The 24,025-nt window shown below is 45.7% G+C and overlaps 1 protein-coding gene across 1 annotated transcript; it reads right to left on the reverse strand.

Moving 5' to 3' along the window:
* Positions 1-20,259: 20,259 nt before the first annotated feature.
* On the reverse strand, positions 20,260-20,736 carry NHLH1 (nescient helix-loop-helix 1). The gene has a single exon (XM_004442797.3). It carries the CDS (start codon positions 20,734-20,736, stop codon positions 20,335-20,337), a length of 402 nt encoding a protein of 133 aa, XP_004442854.1. The 3' UTR covers positions 20,260-20,334.
* Positions 20,737-24,025: the final 3,289 nt, after the last annotated feature.

Below are 24,025 nucleotides of genomic sequence, written 5' to 3' on the forward strand. Positions count from 1 at the left end.
GGACGAGAGCGGAGGGGGTGCAGGGGGCGGGGGAGCGCGCGCTCCCGGGTGCCACCTCCCGGCTGTTCCCGCACTCGCCGCGCCTCCCGCCGCCGCGTCCATTGTCTGCGGCCCGGCTGTTCCCGGAGTCGCCGCTCCCCTAGCCTTTCAATTCCAGATGCCCGGCGGCCCTCCCCGATCCTGGGAATCAGCGGCGGTGCTGCGACCCCGGAGCCAAGTGGTGGCCAAGGGATGCCTCGATTCCTGGCCTTGGCCCAGCCTGCAGCCCCTCCGGGGACTGTTTTCCTCGACCCCCTGTCGGAGACCGTGGCCCCAGACCCCCGGGGACGGCCGTGTTCAATTCTTCTGGGCCACATACCCATCTACACGAAATCCAATGGAATCTGGGACGTGGAAAAATTGATTTTTCCCCCCTAGGGCTGCGAGAAGGGAGAGTCGTCCCTGATTTTAATTAGTGGCGAGAGACACTCCCCTCTTCCCATGCATACGGGGATTACCCTGACGCCAACACCACCACATCCCCCTGCTTCCAAAAATAATTTAATTACTCGGTTCTAGCTGCGAGCGGCGACCGCCCAGTCAGTCTGAGACGCTCCCTCATTAACACTTTTTTCCTCCCCTCTGGTTTGAGCGTTTAGATTAATTACAAAGGGAACCCTGCCCTAGGGGAGCGGGGGAGGGGGGAGACGCTGAAGGCGCCAAGGAGTTTGGATGGCGGAACAGAGGGGCCCTTCTCCCAGGAAACCTCCCGGAGTTAAAATGCGTTGGCCTGTCGGGTCTCTAACCCCAAGTAGGCAGGGCTCTCGGCCCCAGAGGTTTCAGATACCTTGGAGTTGAGGGTACTACACGGGGATTATAGGGTATCACAAAATATTCGCCATAATGGGGGCATTTCTGCCTTAAAGTACTCCAAGAAACCAGTTGGGGTTGATGAAGTGGGGCAATAGACTGAACCCACCAAGAGTGACCCCCACCATAGAAGTCTAGGCTGTGGGAAGTCCATGTTCCCCTTGGAGTGAGTGAAAGCAAGAGTATTATTATATTATCATTAGTATTATTGCTGTGCAACCTGGCACTTACCTAGAATAGTAATAAGTACTTCAAAAGCACCTTCACACACTTTTCCCCAGGCGGGGGGTAGGGCCCTCTCAACATCTCAACATCCTCCAGCTTCCAATCCTGATCACTTCTCACCCAACCCTGTGATTAGGTCCCAAGGAAGGAGACTTCCAGCCTCTGTTCCTCACTCGTTTGGGGATTTTTGCTCCTCCCTGATGAAATTTTTTTCTGAGACCTAATCTCATCCCTTTTGGTCATCCATTCTAACCTCCCCAAAGATGAGGACAGAGCCATCTTCATCTGCATTGTGACCATTCAAAGATGGAGAACCTTTAGAAACACTTTCCTTCTCCTTATCCCAAATCCTTGCCTCTCCTCACTCCGGGTTCCCACACTGTGGGTCAGCAAGTGACTCAGCACCAAGACTGCATGAAATGTGCAGAATCATCATTTCAGGTACCCAAGTCCCTGCATGCATGCACCGACTCAATTGCTTGGTGCCTGTCATGTGCTAGGCTGCACTGGGGGGTCCCACAGTGACCATGACAACCAGGTGTATGAGGGATGAGTGGCAAGAGAGCTGGGGAGCGGTAAAGAGAGGTAGGGCTAGCTTAGGGTGTTCCCAGCCCTGCCCAGAGCACACCCCCAGACTGGGCAGCAAGTGTGTCATTTGACAGAGTGTCGGGGCTGCCCTAGCTGCCAGGGCCCTGGCTGACTATCCCCCAGGTTCAGTGTGAACTGTGTTCTCGTGATGCTACCCTGTTTCACAGGCCTCAAAAGGGTCCAAAGAATAAGAAACACAGCTTCTGATGCCAGAATTGCAAATCATTCTGTAGACTGGCCCACACCTAAAGCTCAAAACTTGAGTCAGGAAGTCAACAAACGAAGATATCAGGCATCAAATTGGAATAAGCTCCGTCTCTCCTTTCTCTTCTCTGAAGGGGAAATTGGCGGCGTTCAATTCCATTTCTGTAACAAAAGCACTGGATTACAGAGGAGAGGTCCACCATTAAAATCTGATTTAATGTGTCCCATGCAGCAATTCCCCGGACTGCCCTCCACCCTCATCACTAGGATGGAAACCCATCTGGATTTCACACATCCTTAGTTCACAGGGTGAGGAAATGGAGACCCAAAGAGGAGGCCCAAGTACCCTAGGGCCCAGGGGACCTAGCCTAACTCTTTAGGAGGGAGCTGGGCACTGAGATGACGTTCAACCAAGATTTTCCCAAAGGGTCCAACTGCAGTGATAGAGGGAGGTCAGGAGCCTGAAGGACAACAGAGTGGAACAGATTGAACTTTGAATGCACAGCTCCTAGCTTTGAGGACATGGGCAAGCTTCTTAATTTCTTTAAGCCTCAATACCTATATATAAAATGGAACTAATAAGGTGATGGAAGGGACCCCCTCTGCATACCCATAGTGCCCCAGTCCATTCCCAATCAAAGGTCCCCTCTCTGTTCAGTGCCTAGGGGATTCCTAGTACTTTGGGGAATCCTGCTCAAGGAAGGGAGCTCCTAGACAAAAGCTAGAACCCTCAGTAAAAGCTCTTTCAACTCCACAGCTCATGTGCCTGAGGCAGCAGGGATGTAACAGGCAGACCACAGGCCTCTCAGGAGCCCTGGGAGGTTGCGTCTCTTGGGAAAGATGCAAAGGGCTCAAAAAGCGGCAGTGGACCCTCTCCAAGGGAAGGTCCCAGCTACAGAGAAATGCCTGCTTTCCTTGCAGATGAAGCTGTTCCCAGAGGTCAGGCCCAGACCATGGTGGCAAAGGTTAGGTCTTCTACTCTGACGAAAAGTAGGGCCCTTTTACAGCACTGCTGCTGAGAGAGGGGAATCCTTAGTATCTTGCTCAAACATAAAAAGCTTCACACCCTGGAAGCTTTTTGATGGCAGGATGGCCATCAAAGTTTTTAAATGCGAGTGGTTAGCAATTTCAGCCACCTCCCAGGTACAGCTGACCACAGTGGTGTACCCACATCCCAGGCTAGAATCACCATCTTCTTGCAGCCCTGCTGATAAAACTAGGAACAGTTCAATCTTCCAGGATAATTAGAGCTCTTTCCCCAGCACCCACTTTCCTAGAACGGCTACTCTCAGTGTTTAGAAAAGTATTTCCAGATCCAGTCTACACTGTGAAACAACTGGATTTTTTTTTCACTTTTAATGAGAAACAAAACAAATAACAAAAAAAAACTTTAACTGCTTAAGAACTCTGGGATGACTCAGGGTTATTGTGAGGTGTATCTCTCTCTCCGGTAAGCTCCAGCTCTCTTTGAGAACAAACAGTGAGCCTCATTTATTTCTATGTTAATGGCACATAAACGTCACTGAGTTGGTATTAGTTTCCTTCCCTTCTAATTTCCTCACCTGTCCCAAACCTCTACCACTCCCTATTCACCCAACCTTTATCAAGTGTGAGCTTCCTCAAATCCCATCCCATCACCGCCAATCTAAAAAGTTACCTACAATTAAACCTCTACCTTGAGTGAGATTTTCCACCATGACTGCAGATTTTAATCATCTGGGAAGCTCTGAAAACACACCAATGCCCAGGACCCATCCCAGACTAATTAAACCAGAAACTTCCAACGTGTGGCCCAGATGTTGGCTTTTTTTTTTCAAGTTGCCTCAGTGATTCTAATTTGAAAACCACTGAATCAAACTCTTTCTGAATCCCTTCCTCCTTTCTTGGCAGAATAAATGCCTCCCACCTCCCTTGCCTAGGACTAATCCCTCCAGGTGTGCGTTAGGTCCTGTCCTTTCCCACCTCCATTTCTCATCTACATCTAGCAGAGGTAACAAAATAAAATACCTCCCTCCAGTTTCCTTTTGCTTCAGCCCTTTCTTTCCTTTCTTTATCATGCAACCTTCTTAAAAGAGTAGATTCCTCACCACCATCCTTTACTCCTCAGCTCCTCGCAACCCAGCCATCCTTTTACTATCTTTCCTCCTCCTGACTTCAAATATTGATATTTCCTGGAATTCAGCCTTTGGACCTTTTCCTCCTCATTCTGCATGCTCTCCCAAAGTAATATCATTCTCTCCCATGGCTTCAGTCACTGCTTACTTATGAATCCTCCTAAATCCAGATCTCTCTGCTGAGCATCAGACTCATATTTCCAGCTTCCTACTGAACCTTTTAACCTGATTATTCTTTGGGTATTCCTAATGTAATAGGTTTAAAGGGAACACATTATCTTCCCTCAACCCCCATCCCCTTGGCTTATTTAGACCTTTTTCGCTTCCAAATTTGTATCATTCCCTCCCAATCTATCTTCCTCCCTGTTGCCAATGTGATTGTTCTGAAAGAGAAGTCAGACTGTAACTCCCTTGCCTAAAACAATCCAGTGGCTCCCTGCTGTCTACAAGATGAAGTCAAAAATTCTTGGCACTCTATGTAAGGACCTTCAGTCCCTGACTCTCTCCCTGCGGCTTTATCTCCTGTTACTCCCTGTGCACTCAAAGCCCAAACATTCAACACACATACATTCAAACTATACCCATCTACTCATTGTTCTGCCAATTTGGGGCTCTATTACTGCCTCTGCCTTCACATGGTGTTTCCTTTGCCTGAAATGCCATCCCCCTCCGTCTCTGCCTAGAAAGTTCTGCTAATCCTTCCAGACTCAGCTGTGGTTTTCTCTTTGACTCCTCCCCAACCTTCCGGAACAATGTTAGATGCCTCCTCCCCGAGAGAGCCTCCTTTGTGCTCCCAGAGCTCTGCATTTTATGACATTGTATGGTAATTTCTTATTTACATATCTGTCTGCCCAGCTGGTCTGTGAGCTTCTGAAGTCGAAGAAACAGTGCTTTATTTATCTTTCTACACCCAGAACTTAGCTCAATGAGTTGTACACCACAGTAAATGCTTGTCTAGTGAAACAGAACAGAGAAGAGCCTGAGAGGAGATGAACTGTGGAATTTCTGATGTTCAGGGAATCTGCTTGTGCATAATAACATTTTGAGGTTGGAAGAGATCTTTCTCCATTTTACAAATGAGGAAACAGGTGCAGAGCAAGTAACTCATTGCCTAAAAATCATACAGCTAGTAAGTGGCAGCACCAGAACTAGAACATAGGTCTCCTGACTTCTTGTTCAGTAGTCTATCAACTGCACCATATTAACTGAGCATTAATTGTTTCCTTTGAAATAAAGATACAGGGCAGTGGCTTTTAGCTTTGCATAGACTTTTGTTCTCTTTGAGACTTTGATGAAAGCTACAGGCTCTCTCCAGAAAAATGCATAGAATTTCATATCCATTTTCAGGGGGTACAAGGAGCTAGTGGCTATGTGAGGGATGGTTTGAAGGAAGAAGAATCTAAAAATGGAGAGACCAGTGAGAAGACTAATGCAATAGTTGAGGAGAGAGAGAATGTGAGAGCAAGCGAGTTGGCTCCAAGACCATGGGAATAGAAAAGAAAGTTTGAATTTGAGAGGTGACCTGTATGTGTGATGGACAGAGTTGAGGAACAGGAGGTATTTTGGATGACTCAGAGGCTTCTGGTATAGATATTAAGGGAGATGGTGATGCCACACATCAAATTAAAGGCTAGTGAGAGAGAGCAGGTTTGAAGGGTAGATAATGTACTTGGTTTGACAGCTGTCTCAGAAGTCTGAGTGAAAGATGTCCATAGGAAGCTGGCAATAACACAAGTACCTTTCACATCTTCCCTTGCCACTCTGACTCAGACCATCTGAACCAAACACATACTTTCCTGCCTCCATTCCCTTTGCTGATCCCATTCCTTCTATATGGTGTGCCTTCCATTCACCATCACCCTTATCCAAAATATGTCCAGGTCCAATTCAAATGATATTTTCTCTTTCCAGCCATTCCTGACACCACCATTTTGACCTAATCTCTCCCTTCTCTAAAATCCCAAATCTTTCTCTGAACCTCTCTTCCCATATTTTATATTTTGATTTTCAGTTGTTTATGTTATTGAGAAAAATAAAGAAAAAGAGCAAAAAGAAACAAAGGACAGATGGTACAAATAGATAAATAGCAAGATAGAAAATTTAAACCCAACTATATCAATAAGCACATTATCTCTAAGTGGTCTATGCACTCCAATTAAAAGGCAGCTTGTCAGATTGAATTATAAAAGCAATAGCTAGGCCGGCCCTGTGGCTTGGTGGTTAAGTGCGCGCGCTGCGATGCTGGTGGCCCGGGTTCGGATCCCGGGTGCGCATCGAGGCACCACTTCTCCGTTCATCCTGAGGCCGAGTCCCACATACAGCAACTAGAAGGATGTGCAGCTACGACACACAACTATCCACTGGGGCTTTGGGGGGAAAAATAAAATAAATAAAATCTTAAAAAAAAATAAAAATAAAAATAAAAGCAATAGCTAGCTATATAAGAAACAACTTTTAATATAAAGATATGAATAGGTTAAAGGTAAGAGGATGGGAACACATATACCATGCTAACACTAAACAAAATAGAGTTTGAATGGCTATATTAATACTAGGTAAAGTAGATTCCAGGGCAGAGTGTTACTAGGAATAAAGAGGGTCATTTCATAACGATAAAGAGGTTAATTCATCAAGAAGACATAACATTTATAAACATTTATGTACCTAAAAACAGAGATTCAAAGTACATGAAGCAAAAACTGATAGAAATGCAAGGAGAAATTGATACATCCATAATTATAATCAGAAATGTCAATATCCATCTCTCAATAATTGATAGAACAAGTAGACAAAAAATCAACAAAGATATAAAGCACCTGACCAACACTATTAACTAACTTGACCTAATTGACATTTATAGAACATTCCACTCAACAACAGCAGAATACACATTCTTTTCAAGTGCACATGGAATATTTACCATGATAGACCACATCTTGGGCCATAAAAGAACTCTTGATAAATTTAAAAGGAATCAGATCATACAAAATATATTCTCTTGATCCCAATAGTATTAAATTATATATGAATAATGGAAAGATACCTGGAAAATTCCCAAATATTGAATATTCCCTAAATAACACAATTCTAAATAACTCATGGGTAAAAGAAGAAATCAAAAGGGAAATTAAAATTTTTGAACTGAGTGAAAATAAAAGCACAACATAATAAAATTTGTGGGATATAGCTAAAGCAGTACTTAAATGGAAATTTATAGCTCTAACTGCCCATTCTAGAATGTAAAAAAGGTCTCAAGTCAATGATATCAGCTTCCACCTTACAAAATTAGGGGGAAAATGTAAATTATACCCAAAGTAAGAAGAAGAAAAGAAATAATAAAGATAAAGCAGAAATCAATGAAATAGAAAACAGAAAACAATAGAGAAAAATCAATGAAACCAAAAACTGGGTCTCTGAGAAGACAGATAAAATAGATAAATCTAGCCAGATTGAACAGAGAAAAACAACAAAAATGACACAAATGACTAATATCAGGAATGAGAGAGGTGACATCACTACAGATTCTAAAGATATTGAAAAGAAAAGAAAAGAATATTATGAACAGTTTTATGCCAATAAATCTGACAACTTAAATGAATATAAAAATCCCTTGAAAGTAACAAAATATCAAACTCACTCAAGAAGATCTAGATCATCTGAATCATCCTATAGCTATAAAAGAAATTGAATTGCAATTAAAAATCTTTCCACAAATGAAACACCAGACCTAAATGGCTTTATTGGTGAATTCTACCAAACATTTAAGAAAGAAATAACACCAAATTTACACAAACTATTCCAGAAAATTGAAGCACCAGGAAAACCTCCCAACTCATTATGAGACCAGCATTACTCTGACACCAGAATGAGACAAAGACATCACAAGAAAACTATAGACCAATATCCCATATGAACATAAATGCAAAAACCGTTGACAAAATTTTAGTAAGGGAAATCCAGTATTATACTAAAGGGATAATACATGTGTCTAAAAATGCAAAGTGGATTTAACATTGAAAACATTTTAAAAGATTGAAAAAAGAAAGACTTCCCCAAAAAAGAAAGAAAAAAAAACCACATATCTTCTTAATGTCTATTGGAAAAACATTTGACAAAAATACAACATTGATTTCTGATTTTAAAAAAACAACCCTTGACAACTTTGGAATAGAAGGAAACTTCCTCAACCTGATGAAGGGCATCTACAGGATAATATCGTATTTAATGGTGAAAGACTGAATACTTTCCCCCTAAGCTCAGGAACAAAGCAAGTATATCTGCTCTCACCACTTTTATTCAATGTTGTACTGAAGGTTCTAGCCAGTGCAACAAGGCAAGAAAAACAAATAATGGCATCCAGATTGGAAAGGAAGAAGAGAAATTGTTTTTAGTCAGAGATAACATAATTATCTATTTAAAAAAGTTACTAGAACTAATAAGTGAGTTTAACAAGCTTTTAGGACATAAAATCAATATGCAAAAATAAATTATATTTCTACATATTAGCTGTCTTAGTTTCCTAGGGCTGCCATATCAAAGTATCAAAAATTGGGATGGCTTAAAACAGCATAAATTTGTTCTTTCACAGTTCTGGAGGCTAGAAGTCTGATATTGGGGTATTGGCAGGGCCATGCTCTCTCTCTGAAGGATCTAAGGGAGAATACTTCCTTGCCTCTTTTAGGTTCTGGTGTTTTCTAGCAATCTGTGCATTCTTGGCCACTCCAATCTCTACCTCCATTGTCTACACAGCCATCTTTTCCCTGTGGGGTTTTATATCATCTTCCCTCTCTGCATGTCTGTGTCCAAATTTCTCTCTTCTTATAAGTACATCAATCTTATTGGATTAAGGGTCCACTTTACTCCAATATGGCCTCATCTTAACTTAACTAATCACATCTGCAAAGACCCAATTTCCAAATAAGGTCTCGTTCACAGGTACCCAGGGGGTTGGGACTTCAACATATCTCTTGAAGGGGGACACAATTTAACCCATAACACCAGCAGTGAACACTTAAGTTAAATTTTAAAAATACCATTTATAATAGCATCAAAAAATATAGAATACTTAGGGATAAATCTGACAAAAGATGTGCAATGAAAACTACAAAACGTTGCTCAAATAAATTAAAGAAGATCTAAATAAATAGGAAGATATACATTGTTCATGGATCAGAGGACTCAATATTGTTAAGATTTCAATTCTCCCAAAATTGATCTAAAGATTCAATGCAATCCCAAACAAAATCACAGCAATCTTTTTTTTATAGAAATTGACAATCTGATTCTAAACGTCATGTGAAAATACAAAGGACCTAGAACAGCCAAAACAACTTTGAAAAAGAAGAATAAAGTTGAAAGGCCCATCTTACATAAATTCAAGTTTTACTATAAAGCTACAGTAATCAAGACAGTATAGTATAGGCATAAAAAAAGACAGATCAATGGAAAAGAATGGGGAGTTCCTGAATAGATCCACATACATAAGGTCAATTGATTTTTGATAAATATGCAAAGGCAAGGCAATAGAGAAAGGATAGTCTTTTTTTTTTTTTTTTTGTAAGGAAGATCAGCCCTGAGCTAACATCCACACTAATCCTCCTATTTTTGCTGACGAAGACCGGCTCTGAGCTAACATCTATTGCCAATCCTCCTCCTTTTTTTCCCCAAAGCCCCAGTAGATAGTTGCATGTCATAGTTGCACATCCTTCTAGTTGCTGTATGTGGGACGTGGCCTCAGCATGGCCGGACAAGCGGTGCCTCGGTACGCTCCCGGGATCCGAATCCGGGCCACCAGTAGCAGAGCGCGCGCACTTAACTGCTAAGCCATGGGGCCGGCCCCAGGACAGTCTTTTTAATAGAGAACCGTTGGATATCTACATGCAAAAAAAAAAAAAGAATATCAATCCATACCTTGCATCACACACAAAAATTAACTCAAAATTGATCATAAAACTAAATGTAAAACATAAAACTTCCAGAAGAAAACATAGGAGAAAATCTTTGTGACCTTTCGTTAGGCAAAGATTTCTTAGCTATGACACTAAAAGCATGATCTGTAAAAGATATAAAATGATAAATTGGACTTTACCAAAATTAAGAACTTCTTCTTTCAAAAGACACTTTTGAGAGGTGAAAAGACAAGTCACAAACTGGGAGGAAATATTTGCAAATCACATATTTGATAAAGAACTTGTATCAGATTATATAAGGGACTCTCAAAACAGCAACAACAAAAAAAAACAAAAGAAGTAATATGTAAAAATATTGCAAAGGAAGAAAAAAAATCGTTCTTTCAATAAAGAAAAGATAGGTTGTTCAATAAATGGTACTGGGAAAATTGGCAGGAACCCATTATTTAGTGTGCCACAAACTGATGAATTTAATTGATTATAGCAGTTCTATTTTGTGAAGACCAAAAACATTTTCATTTTACTTAAAATAAATTGTATGTTTTAAAAAGAAAAGAATATTGCACAAAATAAAAAAAATGAAATAATTTTTTTAAGAGGCCAAGGATATGAAAAGGCAATTCACAGAAGAACACAAACATCTAATAAGCATACGAAATTATCAAGAACCTCAAATAATAATGAAAATTCTAAATAAAGAAAAATTTGTTATTTCCTTTTGCCCATCAAATTGGAAAAAAAATTTAAAAATGATAATAGCCCTTGTTATGAAAGGTGTGAAGAAAAGTAGACCCTCACGTGCAGTGGAAATAATATATACTGATAAAGACTTTTGAGACGTCAATGTGGAAGTATCCATCAAAATTTAAAATGTACATTCTCGTACAGCATGGTGACTATAGTTAACCAAACTGTATCATAAATTTGAAAGTTGCTAAGAGAGTAGATCCTAATAGTTACCACACACACAAAAAGGGTAAATATGTAAGGTGATGGATGTGTTAACTAAGCTAATTGTGGCAATCATTTTGCAATATGTACGTGTATCAAAGCATCATGTTATATACCTTAAACTTACACAATGTTATATGACAATTATATCTCAATAAAGCTGGATTTAAAAAATGTACATTCTCTTTAATCCAGCAGTTCCATTTCTAAGAATCTACCCTCCAAAAATGCTCACATAAGTGTACAAATATATGCATAGAATGATGTGTAGTGCAGCAAAAGATTGGAATTAACCTAAGTGTCCATCAGCAGGAGGACAGTTATATGAATTATAATACATATGTTCTATGCAGAAGTTTAAAAAGTGAAGTTAGTCTATACGTATAGATATAAAAAGATGTTTATAATGTATTGTTACAGGAAAAGTAAGTAGCAGTACATATTGTTAGACAAAGTCCAACAGTAAAGGTACAATATAATTTTAAATGCATTCACCTATATATTTACATATATTTGTAAAATGCAAAGTCTGGAAAGATACAGATCAAATGGTTAATATGGATTACTTCTGGGGGGGATGTGTAATTCACATCTAAATAATCGATATGCAGGGCTCATACATTTACTTTTAACTTTACATAATTTGGTATTATTTGCATTTGTTACAACAGGCATATATTACTTTGGTAATTTTAAAACACTTTTTAAAAATGAGTAATCCTATGGCTTCCAGTGAAGTGAAAAGATAAGACACAGCTTCTGGAGGGAAATAACTTATGAGAACCCCATCTGAAATACCAAATGGACTGGAATATACGAACAAATATTCCAGGCATTCTCCAGGTGAATGGTAGCAGTTGGATGTTGGGACAACTCAGCAAATTGAAATGGAAGATAATAAAAGTAGTAATTATCCTAATAATCACCATTCATTGAGCTTTGTTATGCACTAGCATTGGGCTAAGGACTTTATATGTTATCTCTGACAAGGAAACAGATGCTCAGAGATTTCAGGTAACTCACCCCAGGTCACACTGAAACCCATGTGGTGGTAGAGAGATGATTTCAGTACAATTCACTGTGGGGAGGGCAATCATGGAGATATACGTGGAAAGCTAAGGGGGCACAGGAGGAGCCAAGCTTGAGCTGTAGGAAGGCACACCAAATTGGGAGGTCTCCTGGAGGAGAGGACACCTGCATTGTCTTGAAGGATGAGTAAGACTTAACATAGGTGAAGTAGAAGGAGGAATTACTGAGCAAAGGCACAGAAGTAGGGAACAATAGGGAGTGTGCCAGAGAGCTTCAAGCTTCGAGAATGTTAGAGCACAAAGTGTGAAGGATAGAATGGCAGGTGGGGCTGGACAGACTGGCAGGAGCTGCACTATGAAGAGACTTTCATGCCATGTTGGAGAATTTGGATTTTATGAGTATAGAACTGTCTTGATTAGATTTGCATTTTGGGTAGGTCACTATGATGGCAGTTTGGTTGTTGTTGGTGGTGCCATTGAGTCGACTCTTAGTGACCCTGTGTACAGTAGAACAGAACCCTGCCCGGTCTTTTTGCACCATCCTCTCCCTTCAGGCTCAGAACAGTGCTCTGCTGCTATTCACAGGGTTTACATGGCCAATTTTTCGGAAGTGGGTGGCCAGGTCATTCTTCCTAGTCTGTCTTAGTCTGAAAGCTTCACTGAAACCTGTCCACCATGGGTGACCAGGGGTGGCATAGCTTTCAGAATCACAGTAACATGCAGCTGCCAAACAGACAGGTAGTGTGGTTCCCTGACTGGAGGTGAGAGCACCGAATCTTAACCACTAGACCACCAGGGCTGGCTACTGGCAGTCTGGAGGGTGGATTTAAGAGGAGGAAGCCAAGAAACTGAGAGACCAGCTGGCAACTGCAACAGCCCAGGTGGGAGAAAGCAGGGGTAGTACTGGTAGAAATACAGAAACAGTTTCAAGTCACATTTAGAAGGTAAAATAGATAGATGCTGAAGATGGATTGGAGGTGGGAGTAGAGGGAAAGAAAAGTGAGATAGCCAGAGCAATTGAATGCTGATGGTGCCATTTATTCACATGAGAAACACCAAGGGGAGAGTAGACTTGAGGGAAGGGGAGAATAAGGAGGCCAGTTTGGGGTATGCGGAGTTGGAGATTTCTGGGAGACACCCTAGTAAAGAGGTCCAACTCTTCAGCTACAAATCCAGAGAGCCACCTCCTTCCGGACAGCTTCAACAAAAGCTCCTCAACAGCTCTTGTTCAACTTGTCCTTACTACATCACCACTACTGCCACCATCCCCATCACAATCCCCTACAAAGTTTCTCCTCCTATATGGTCTATTTTGGAAGGTAGCATCACTCTGCATCCAGGTTCCCAAGTCAGAAGCCTGGGAGTTCTCTTCTAGCCTACCACATTTAATAAATCGCCAAGTCCTGCTGAATCTACCATTTAAATAGCTTTCCTAAATCTCTCCTCTCTTCCCCATTCCCTCTGTTGCTGCCTAAATATAGATTCTTATCTTTTCTCAGCTGGCCTTGCAACAGCCTCCTAAAACGGTTCCCTGCACAAATCTTACCTCTGCTTGGCTATCTTCAGAACTGTGCTTAAAGTGGTATTTCTAAAACGTGAATCTGCTGGTGTTAATCTACCCTACTAGACAACGTCTACTGTTTCCCATCAAAGTACAAGCTCCCTAGCATAACATACAAGGCCTTTCCTGACCTGGCCCCTGCTCACCTCTCCAGGCCATTCTCCATCACTCTTCTGTTCCACCCGCCCTTGCATTTTATGTCCCAACAGAACAAACTGCTTTTAGTGCACTCTTGCTTACAAAGCCTCCTCAGGCCTCCACGCCTTCACCTGCAGCACCTTCTATCTGGAATATCACTGCCTTTGGTAGAATTCCCTGAGAAACAGATCCTTACGCTCTGAGATTGTATGCAAGAGAGTGCTCTTGGGAACATATTTTGGTGAGAGAGAAGCTGGATTAAGCAGAGAGAGAAGCTGAAATGCAATGCAATTGCAGCAGAGGCCTTTGGCAATCCCATGGGAGATCTCAAGCTGGGATGGCTCTTCATGACTGTCCCTGGACTGGGACTTTGTCACCTTACACCAAACAGTCCTTGCATACAGATTGCCCCAGGGAGGGAGCACAACCTTAGGCAAGACAGTTTTCTTTCTCCACAGGCAATTCTAGGAGAGGGACTTGGCTGCGAGTCAACACTCCTGCAGCTGCAGAAGTGAGTGCTCCTGTCCAGTGAAGGAGGAAATTTGTGAAGGGAGGTCTTGGCAGCACACCGCAAAATTCTCTGCAAGCACCTTTACAGACCTGGCAAATCCTTACTGGTCTTCAAAGCCAGGCTCAGCTTTTGCCTGCTCCCTCCCTCACCAACGCTCCCTTTGAGTTAATCCTTCCTTCCTTGCACTACTGCTATTTCTTGCATATGTCTTCACTGTCAAGAAACTGATGTGTTTACACGTCTGTGTCCCCACATCCCCTCCCCAGTAGATGGTGAGAGCCTGTCTGTATTTCAGAACCAAAAACAGTGCCTAGCACACATTGGCTATTCAATAAATGTGTGGTGCATTGAATAAAATGGGAATGAAGAAGACAGGTACAAGGTTATAAAAGGGGAAGGCTGGAGTTTAAATGCCAGTAAGGATAAAAGGGAGGTAGGTGGCAGAGAGACTCTGATCTCAGGGTTCTCCCTCTCCTCTCACTTCACCTGGGAACCAAGCTGGAGGCCCTGCTTGGAAGAACTGAGTCCCAGGATAGAGCAAAGCAAGGCTCTGAGCTTGGAACGTCCAAAGTAGGGCAGGAGCCAGCAGAAGACTGTCACCTGTAAATAGCCATGTGGCTGATGGAGCCAGAAGGCAGAGGTAAAAACTGGAGCGAAGGAGAGGAAATTAAACAGCTTTTGGCCTCTGCCCATACCTGAGAGCTGTCCTTCAGATTCCTACATAAAAAAGGACATAGAAACAAGCACATGGATGTACGCACATACAGCAACCACAGAAGTAGGCAAGCATCCCCACAGACAGAACACACACACACAAAGACACAAAACAAATGAAATGGACAGAAACACGAAAAAATCGATTTGAAAATTATAGACCCTTGATATGTATAAATGAAACACCTGTGAATTCTAGTTTCTATTTATCCCCAGTAAGCAATCAACCCTCATTCACCTTCCAGAAACCCCTGCCAAGAACAGAATTCTGGATTGCAAGACCCACCACATCTCCTTCATCCTTTGTCCCCAGTCTGGTCTGGTCTTCTCTTTTCCAGTTTCTTAGCAGCTCCCAGCCAGAAGAGGAAGAGTGAGAGCATTTCTGCCTGTGGCCAGCAGGGAGCAGTGCTCCACAAGCAATAATCAGCCAGGCTTACAGAAACGCTTAAAGGAGGGAAGGCAGGAGGAGAAGCAAGAGCCAGAGGTCCTTAGACCAACACCGCATTCTGATCACATCCCCAAACCCAGGTCTCCCTCCTTTTCTGCTTCTTCAGCCCCTTTCTTCTCCTCAGCTGCAGTGTCTCCATCCTCAGGTTAGCTGATTTCATAGTTTGGCTCTTCCCAACTTTCCAGAGAAGACTGAGCTAGAGGATCTCCCCTCATTATCCCCATAGCCTCTTGTCCCCTCCCATTCTATCTTGGTTTCCTAGAAGGTCAGAACTCTTGAATTTTCGGTTGGACTCCTAACTGATGCCCAGCACGCACATGAGGGGCTTGATTCCAGGGCCACCTCTCTGGAGATGCATGCATCCTCACTGGTGCATGACTGGTCTGGTGGAGCAAGGGCTGGATGTCAGGCCCCTTCACTCTCCTGGCCCTTGTGCAGTGCACAAACTGTACAACAGTACAACTGTGCAACTGCTACTTACTGCCCCTGAAGTACCATTTAAAGAGCACTTATCATGCTGCCAAGATGATCTCATATAATCCTCATGACAGCCCTGTGAGGCAGGTCATATTATCTTCCCCATTTTACAGATGAGGAAGCTGAGACCCAGGTAGGCGTGTGGTTTGCTCATTATGGCACAAAGAGTAAAGGTAAGTGTGGAGCTGGGACACAGGTCCTCTGGCTGCCAAGCGGGGCTTTCTCTCCCCTCTAGCACAACCTTGCTGCTGCTGCCGCTGCACTGCCTCCACTCTGCCCCATTCCCTCTCTGCTTGCTTCCTTCTTCTCTCCCCGAACTAACATTCGAGGACTGTGACCCTCCTGTTAGCTTCTTTCTTCTGCTCAGAACCCTCACCCAGTCAGATTTCAAGAGCTCAGGAAAGGACATAAAAAGAGACAGAAAGATGAAGGAAAGGGGTGGTATAAGGGGCCTTCCAGATAGAGGAAGAAGAGAAGGCAAAGAAGGCAGGCACTGCATTGGGGATGGAAAAGGAAGGAACGTGGATGAAATGAGGGACCGGAAGAGAAATGAGGGTGTAGAGGAGCCCCCGTGCCCAGACTGGAAAGGGGGCACAGGCAGGGCCTCCATTGTGTGGGCACAAAGGGGCCATATGCCTGGCAGCCCACACAGTGCGTGTGTGTGTGTGTGTGTGTGTGTGTGTGTATGTGTGTAGGGGGAGGAGTGGCTAAGAGTTCCCCCCACCAAACCCCTGGGGCCCTGCTGTCTGCTCTGTCACTGGGGGTGGGGATTGCTGACAAAGAGGGCAGAGGAGAGCAATTATGACAGACAGGACTGGAGGGTCAGTTACTTCTATCCCTGCAGTAACTAGGGATGGAAGAGGGCATGGACAGCTGGGAAGGGCATGGCCATGGATGGGAAGGGGATGGAGAAAGGCCGTGGGGTTGCGGGGGGAGGTGCCAGAGCCCCTGAACCACCCCTCCCCCACCCTACTGGCCCACTTGCTGGGTTTCGGAGGATGCGAAATGAGGGCCCCAAGATGCATCCTCTTCTAACATTCCCTTCCTCCCTCCTCCATGTCTGTTTGCTCCAGAGCTCTACTTTCCCCTCAGTCCTCAGCCTGGGACTTCCATCTCCCGGACAGTCTCCTCTCCCAGCGTCTGGTCCCCTGCTCCCTTCCCCCTCCCACTCCCACCTCCTTCTTATCCATCCTGCGGAGCCAAGCAGCAGCCGAGGCCAATTGATTATCTGAAGAAATTCGGAGCTAGCAGTAGAACAGCTGCACCTGCCCCCTCTCCCACCCCCAGGCCCTGAGGGATCCAGGAGAGGAGGGGCCCCATAACCCCTTCTGCTTCCAGTGGGGCGGAGTGACAAGAGAGGGAGGCAGTGAGCTTGCAGGACTGTGGCTGCTGCGCAGGGGAAGTCACAAAGCGCTGGGAGCCAGGAATGCAAGACACGGGTTCTAATCCCTGTCCCATCACCTTTGTGGACAGCAGTTACCTGCCTTTAAAACAAAGGTGTTGGATTCAGCGATATCCGTTCTCCCTTCCAACTCTTGCCCATTGTAGTCCTTAGATTCTCCCTGGCCTTGGTTCAGCCCTCCCTTTTGTCAGGCTCTGGGCAGAACATTTCATCTAACTTAGACTGGGAAGGAAAGAGGTCAAATCCTTCCCATATGAGAGTTTCTCCCTAAGTCTAACTCAAACCTGTCTTGTTGCTGATGTCATTCTTTGCTTATCAGAGATGAAAATGGCTCCCTTCAGAAACGGCTCAGCATTTCCCTTCCACTGTGTGCCTTCAGCCTTCTCAGATGACCTTCGAGTTTCCCTAGGCAGGAGTGTGCTCCTGGGTGTCTCCACACATGGGTGATTCTCCAGCCTGTCGATTTGGATTCCTCCTTGAAGCAGGGGCTTCCATTGCTGGACAGCTCCAGGTGTTGCAAAGTTTTTCTTGGAGTTAAAATCTGTTTCCTATAACTTCCACCTACAAGTCCTGGTTCTGCCTCCTGGGGCCACGCAGAATGTCTGTTTTTGTTTCTTCTTTCAATAGTTGAAGACGGGTATCATATTGCCCCTAAATCTCCTCTTGTAAAGACATATATCCTCAGTTTTTCAACTATTCCTTCTGTGAAGTAGTCTCCTGACATTTTGCCTTCTCGGCCACACAACTCTGAATACTCTCTGGTTTATCATTGTCCTTGTTAAAATATGGGGTCTATAAGACTGCCACCTGTCAGACCGGGTCCTTTCAGGGAGGCAGAGGGACATTGGCAGCATAGGACATAAAGAACTTGGATTTGAATTTTAGGTCTGCCCCCTAATGAGTTATGTAACCTTGGACCAGACCCTCCTCCTCTCTGGGCTTTAGTTTCCTCATCTATAAATTGATTGTAGGGTCCCTTCCACGATTCCTTTGATGTTCATTCAACACTCTTTTTTATCCCTTTCCCTATTCCTCTGTTAGTCCCAGGTCTTCTGTCGTGTTGTCCCCAGGATCCTAAGGTTGGAGAACACAAAATGGGCCAAGAACTGAGATTGCAAGGAATTTTGACCCAGCTCAGAGACAATAATGGGGAGGGCAATGCTTCATGCCATGGCCTCTCTCAGCAGCACAGACTCACAGACACATGTCTAACTTGGGAACCACTGGGACACTCAGCTTCTTCTCAGGCCCATAGAGAGCCAGAAGCAGAAGCACAAGAGAAAGGTCAGAATGTGTCACCCCATGAGTGCCAAGGTGGGGATACATAGGACTTTAGGTGGGATGTCTGAGATCTGTGTGTTAATGCCCTCCCCTGCTCCTCTTTACTCTGTGGCCCCTTCTTTCTGTCTTCATTTACCCACTATACTAAGCTCTCACGACCCCATCAGAAGAGCCCAGGACCCTCACTGCCCACCCTACCATAACCTGCAGGCCAGCTTCCCAACCCAATCAAATGACCCACAGGCATTCCTGGTGCTAGAACGAGGTCACTTTAATTTTTCTTTTTATGGAATCAGAAAAGTGACAGGAGGGAATCACACACAGGACACAGGACACAGACCCCTAGGGCCCGCTCTTGGGGATATTAGGAAGAAGTGAAGGGTATGGGGGAGGCTGGAGAGAGAAAAGGGGCAGGTGGGACTGCAGTGGGATTGTCTGGGGATGGAGGGAGCTGAGGAAGGATCCAGGAGCCCTGTAGCTAGGGGAGGGGCACCAGCCCAGAGGACTTGGGTGTCAGGACAGAGGGATCTGAGGAAGGGATACAGGTGTGGCGAGCAAAGGGGATCCCCACACACACCTGGAGTTGCAGAAGGAGCAAGAAAGGGAAAGGAGTAACCAGAGGGAAGCAAGAGAGCCGGCTAGCGCTGCCAGGAGCCCCCTCACTCTACCCCAAAGTGCACAATTCGGCAATAAATAGTAATATTTATAAATAAATAAGTAAATAAATAGATGAATAAATAAATAAATACATAAATAAATAATATCCTTGTAGAGCTAGGAGTTTGGTGTGAGGGAGGAGGGAGCGTGGGAAGTGCAGTGGGCTCATTGCTTTCACACAGGTCCTAGGGCCCTTCATCCTACTGCTGGCCCTCGGCTACAGTGAGCGGGTGGGGCTCAGCAACACAGGGAAGCCGCTTAAGGAAGGAGAAAAATGTGTAATAAACAGGCCCTAGGGCCAGATGAGCTGAGTATTCCCAGAGGGCAATAACAGGGTATCCCCCCTGCCCCTGAGGGAGAAACCAGTGTGGGTTTTGCACATTTTCACAGTGGGCTGGGATGCAGGAAGCAGAGGTGAGATCTGACCCACCCGTTGCCTGGGCCTTCAGATTCTCTGTGCTGAGTTTGGGGACATCATCCCCCACCCCAGTATCTAGGTTTCCCTTTCTCTAGCTGCACACAGGGAAGGAAAAATTGGGAGGGTAGGGGTGAGGGGGCAGGGAGGAGGCCAAATAGCTCAGAGAGGGCAAGGCACTCACTACCAGGTAAGATCCAAGGTCTGCATGTGCTAAGCCTCAGGTACAAGATAGAAAACAGGAAGTTTTTCCATAATTCCCGGCTACTGAGATGCCCCTCACAGTTGTTATCTCACCATGCACCTGCCTCCCCAGGGCCTGCTCCTCTGCCAAGCATGGCTAAACTGAGATCTCCAAGGAAGAAGCCCACCCCAACTCTAAGCCCAGCCTTCCTCCCTTCCTGTTCTGATGCCCCCTCCCTACTGTGGGCAAGCGAAGCTGGAACAGGGTGGAAAGAGGATGGGAAACAGAGTGGGGTCTGGGGTCTCTGAAAATTTGGACGTAGGGGTAGAAGGGGCAGGAGCCCATGAGAGAGCTAGGGGTAGATGCCAAGTGTGGCTGGCTTAGTAAAGCCAGCAAGGACTTACACTGACCACCCCAGCAAACATTTCTATCCAGCTGGGCCCCAACCACAAACTGTAAGATACCCATGAGAATAGCCCTGGGGGGGCATGGGTGGGTAAAAGAAAGCCGCCTTCACGACCCGCCGGTGGGCACTCTGCCTGGGCCTGGGGCCTGGAGGACTCCACGCCAGGGGGCAGGGGCTCAGAGAGGAGATGGCCGTTCTAAGCGGTGAGCGTGAGAAGGTACCCCAGCGAGGCCCGGGAGGAGGGGCGCATCCAGGGCAGGAGAGCACCCGGTTCAGACGTCCAGCACGTGGTTCAGGTAGGAGATGTAGCAGATGGCCAGGCGCAGGATCTCAATCTTGGAGAGCTTCTTGTCGGGGGGCAGCGTGGGCAGCAGCTTGCGCAGCTCGGCGAAGGCCAGGTTGAAGGCTTCCACGCGGATTCGCTCCCGCGTGGCGTGGGCCGTGCGGTACTTGGCGGTGGCCCGGCGCCGGCGCCGCCTCTCCTCCCGGCTCAGGTGCTGCAGGTCTTTCCGGCCAGAATCTCCGGGCTCCAAGCCCCGGGCGGGGCCCCCTCCTGTACCCCCAGGCCCAGCTCCGTCAGGACCTGCCCCGCCCCCACAGTCGCTGAAGCCTGACTCCGTCTCAGAGTGGGTGGGAGGCAGATCCAGCTCCATGGTGTCTGAGTTGAGCATCATGATGGAAGCCCCCTGCCCTGTGAGATCAGGATCCCCTCCCCACCCCTCCGTCTGGGACCGGGAAAGCTGGTTGTGGGAGGGGCAGGAAGGGCCTGGAGTGGTGGGGTCTGCGACTGAGCTTGGGGAGTCAGAGCCACTTCAGGGTGCCATGGTCGGGGTTCCAGTCGGGAGCCTGGAAGAGAGAAGGGGAAATTGATAAGGGCAGAGGGAGGAAGGAAGGACAGCTCAGAGATGGGGAGGGCCGTGAAGAAGGTTTGACATGGCTGGGACACAAAGGTACTGTAAGTGAGGGGGAAGACCGGCAGAAACATGGGGAAGGGCAGGGGAGGTGGGGCAGCAGGAGAGATAGGCAGGTGGACACATTGTAAAGGAGCAGGTGGGAAGATGGGAAGAAGGGAAGAGAATCCAGAAAGTGAGCAACAGAAAAGAGAAGTGATGAGAAGGACACAGGGCAGGATTAAACTGAGCAAGAGGATTAAGGGCCTAAATGTAAGACCTAAGACTACGCTGCTCCTAGAAGAAAACGTAGGGGAAGAGCTCCATGGCATTGGACTTGGCAGTGATTTCTTGGATATGACACCAAAAGCACAGCAACAAAAGCAAAAATAGACAAATGGGACTACATCAATTTTAAAAATTTTGTGCATCAAAGGACACAATCAACAGAGTGAAAAGGCAACCTACAGAATGGGAGAAAATATTTGCAAATCATATTATCTGATAAGGGGTTAATATCCAGAATATTATAAAGAACTTCTACAACTCAACAACAAAAAATAAAATAACTCAATTAAAAAATGGGCGAAGGACTTGAATAGACATTTCTCCAAAGATGATATACAGATGGCCACCAAACATATGAAAAGAAGCTCAACATCACTAATCATTAGAGAAATGCAACTCAAAACAAAAGAACAGAACAGAACAAGTGTTGATGAGGATGTAGAGAAACTGGGACCCTTGTGCCCTGTTGGTGGGAATGTAAAGTGGTGCAACCACTATGGAAAACAGTATCGAGTGTCTTAAAAAAATTAAAAACAGAACTACCATATGATCTAGCAATCCCACTTCTGGGTATATATCCAAAATAGTTGAAATCAGGATCACAAAGAGATATCTGCCATTCTGTGCTCATTGGAGCATTATTCTCAATAGCTAAGATATGGAAGCAACCCAAACGTCCATTGACAGATGAATGGATAAAGAAAATGTGGTATATACATATAATGGAATATTAGCCTTAAAAAGGAAGGAAATCCTGTCACATGCTACCACATAGACGAACCTTGAGGACATTATGCTAAGTGAAATAAGCCAGTCACAAAAAGACATATTGTATGATTCCACTTATATGACATATCTAAGTAGTCAACTTCATAGAAACAGAGAGTAGAGTGGTGGTTACCAAGGGCTGGGGGAGGAGGGCAGGGGAAGGGGATGTGTTGTTCCATGGGTGTAAGAGTTTCAGATTTGTAAGATGAAGAAGTTCTGGAGATCTGTTTCATAACAACGTGAATATACTTATCACGACTGAACTGTACACTTAAAATTGTAAATTTTATGTTATGTGTTTTTTACCACAATAAAAAATTTTTTAATAAAAAAAAAAAAGGAAAAAGAAAAAACTGAGCAAGACTGAAGCCACAGCTCCCAGAGAGGTTGGCTATGACTCTAAACATTTCCCAGTCATGTGTGGAGAACTGCAAGCCTTGACCCCGCGATCCCCTCCCTCCCAGGGCCCCTCTCCACCCTTGCTGCTTCTCTGTGTTGGGGAGAAGCGGGGATAAACATGCAGATTGCCCATTGTAGAGTGGACTGGGACATATGGAGCTCGGCACAGCTGCCCCAGCTCAGTCTCTCCCAGCCCCCTTAACCCCCCCCAACATGACCACCACAGACATGGATCCTACCACCCTGTCCACTAGACTCAGGGGAATGTATCTCCTCTGGCCACGGCCCCCATGCTCAGGACCAGCCCCTTCCTCTGGCTCTGTCCTCAATACCCTGAGCCCTCACCATTCCCTGGCCCTTCCTCTGCAAGGAAGATTTGGGAAAGGGAACATAACCAACTGTCCACTCCACACCCTCCCACAGCCCAAGGTCAGTTCAGACATGACCTGCAGAGGAGGATGTGAACAGCTTCTTGGGGCCACCATTATGGGGCTTGGCTAAGGTTTGCTTTCCCTGGGGCCAGAGGAGGTCAGGGTGAGGCAGCAGGAAGATGGCCTGGGAAAAGCTGGGTAAAGGGCTTTGCTCGGGGGAGGGGGGGCGGGTGGAATGTTAAGCGGGAACAGTGGGCCACTCACTGTGAGCTCAGCTGGACTTAGTCAGAAACAGAAGCACTGAGGCTCCTTCACAGTCACCATCTCCCTTTTCTCTCCAGCCCTGATTCTTCTGCCTGACAGACACCCTCACAGGAGTCAGGACCCCCCAGCCTTGCCCCACCCCACTGCACAGAAGACAGGCTCAATTATAGTCGACATACAGTTACTAAGCTCTGGGGTTGGGGGAGGGTGTAAGGTCACCAACATCTGACGACATGTACATACACAAATGGTTATAACACAAAACAGAAGGTGGTTAGTCCTCATATTTACAACATACCCCATATACCAGGGTCCAAAGGAACAAGAGGGGATGGCAATAGAGTGGGAGGCCCCAAAGTCAGCACCTTCCAGTACACGTTCAGTGCTCCAACTCCCCACCCCGTGCTTCAGGAGTTCAGCGTGAGGTTCTCAGCACATCGATCACAGCCCGATTCTCCCTCTGCCCGATCCCCTTCATCCCTTCATCCCTGGTCACTTTGTCATGCCCTCCCTTTCCCTCTGTGTGCTCCCAATCTGACCCCAGTCTCATCTCCCTGACCCCACTATCCTCCCCAGCTCCAGTCCTGGCAGCAGTTTCTATTTACCCATCAAGTCCTCACCCCCAAATCCACTCTGGTCTCAAAGTTCCAGGCTCCGAGGATCAAGGAGAGCAGCAATTCCAAGCATCGAGGATAGGACTTCCTGCCCCACTTCTGCCATCCCCAACCTGACTGAGAATAAATAGGCACAAAGAGTCAAAGGGGAGAAGTGGGGAAGAGGGCGGTGCAGGGACGGAGAGACACACAGCGCATGAGAGAGAAGAACTAGAGGGAGGCTCTGGGAAGGGACATGAGCCAGAGAGTGGGAGGGACACGCCCACCCCTCCCCAGCCATGGTTCCCCCTTTACCTAGGAGGACCCTGTGAGGGGATCCAAGCTGGCAGGACAGGGGGCAGCGTTGACAGCCCCAGTCTCCTCTGGCTG

Source organism: Ceratotherium simum, chromosome 2, assembly GCF_057802395.1.
Source record: "Ceratotherium simum simum isolate JZ-2026a chromosome 2, ASM5780239v1, whole genome shotgun sequence".
In the NCBI taxonomy this organism is placed as follows: domain Eukaryota; kingdom Metazoa; phylum Chordata; class Mammalia; order Perissodactyla; family Rhinocerotidae; genus Ceratotherium; species Ceratotherium simum.

Bases quoted from the DNA above. Each gene is read 5' to 3' on its own strand.
- NHLH1 (XM_004442797.3), bottom strand. From the start codon at position 20,736: ATGATGCTCAACTCAGACACCATGGAGCTGGATCTGCCTCCCACCCAC.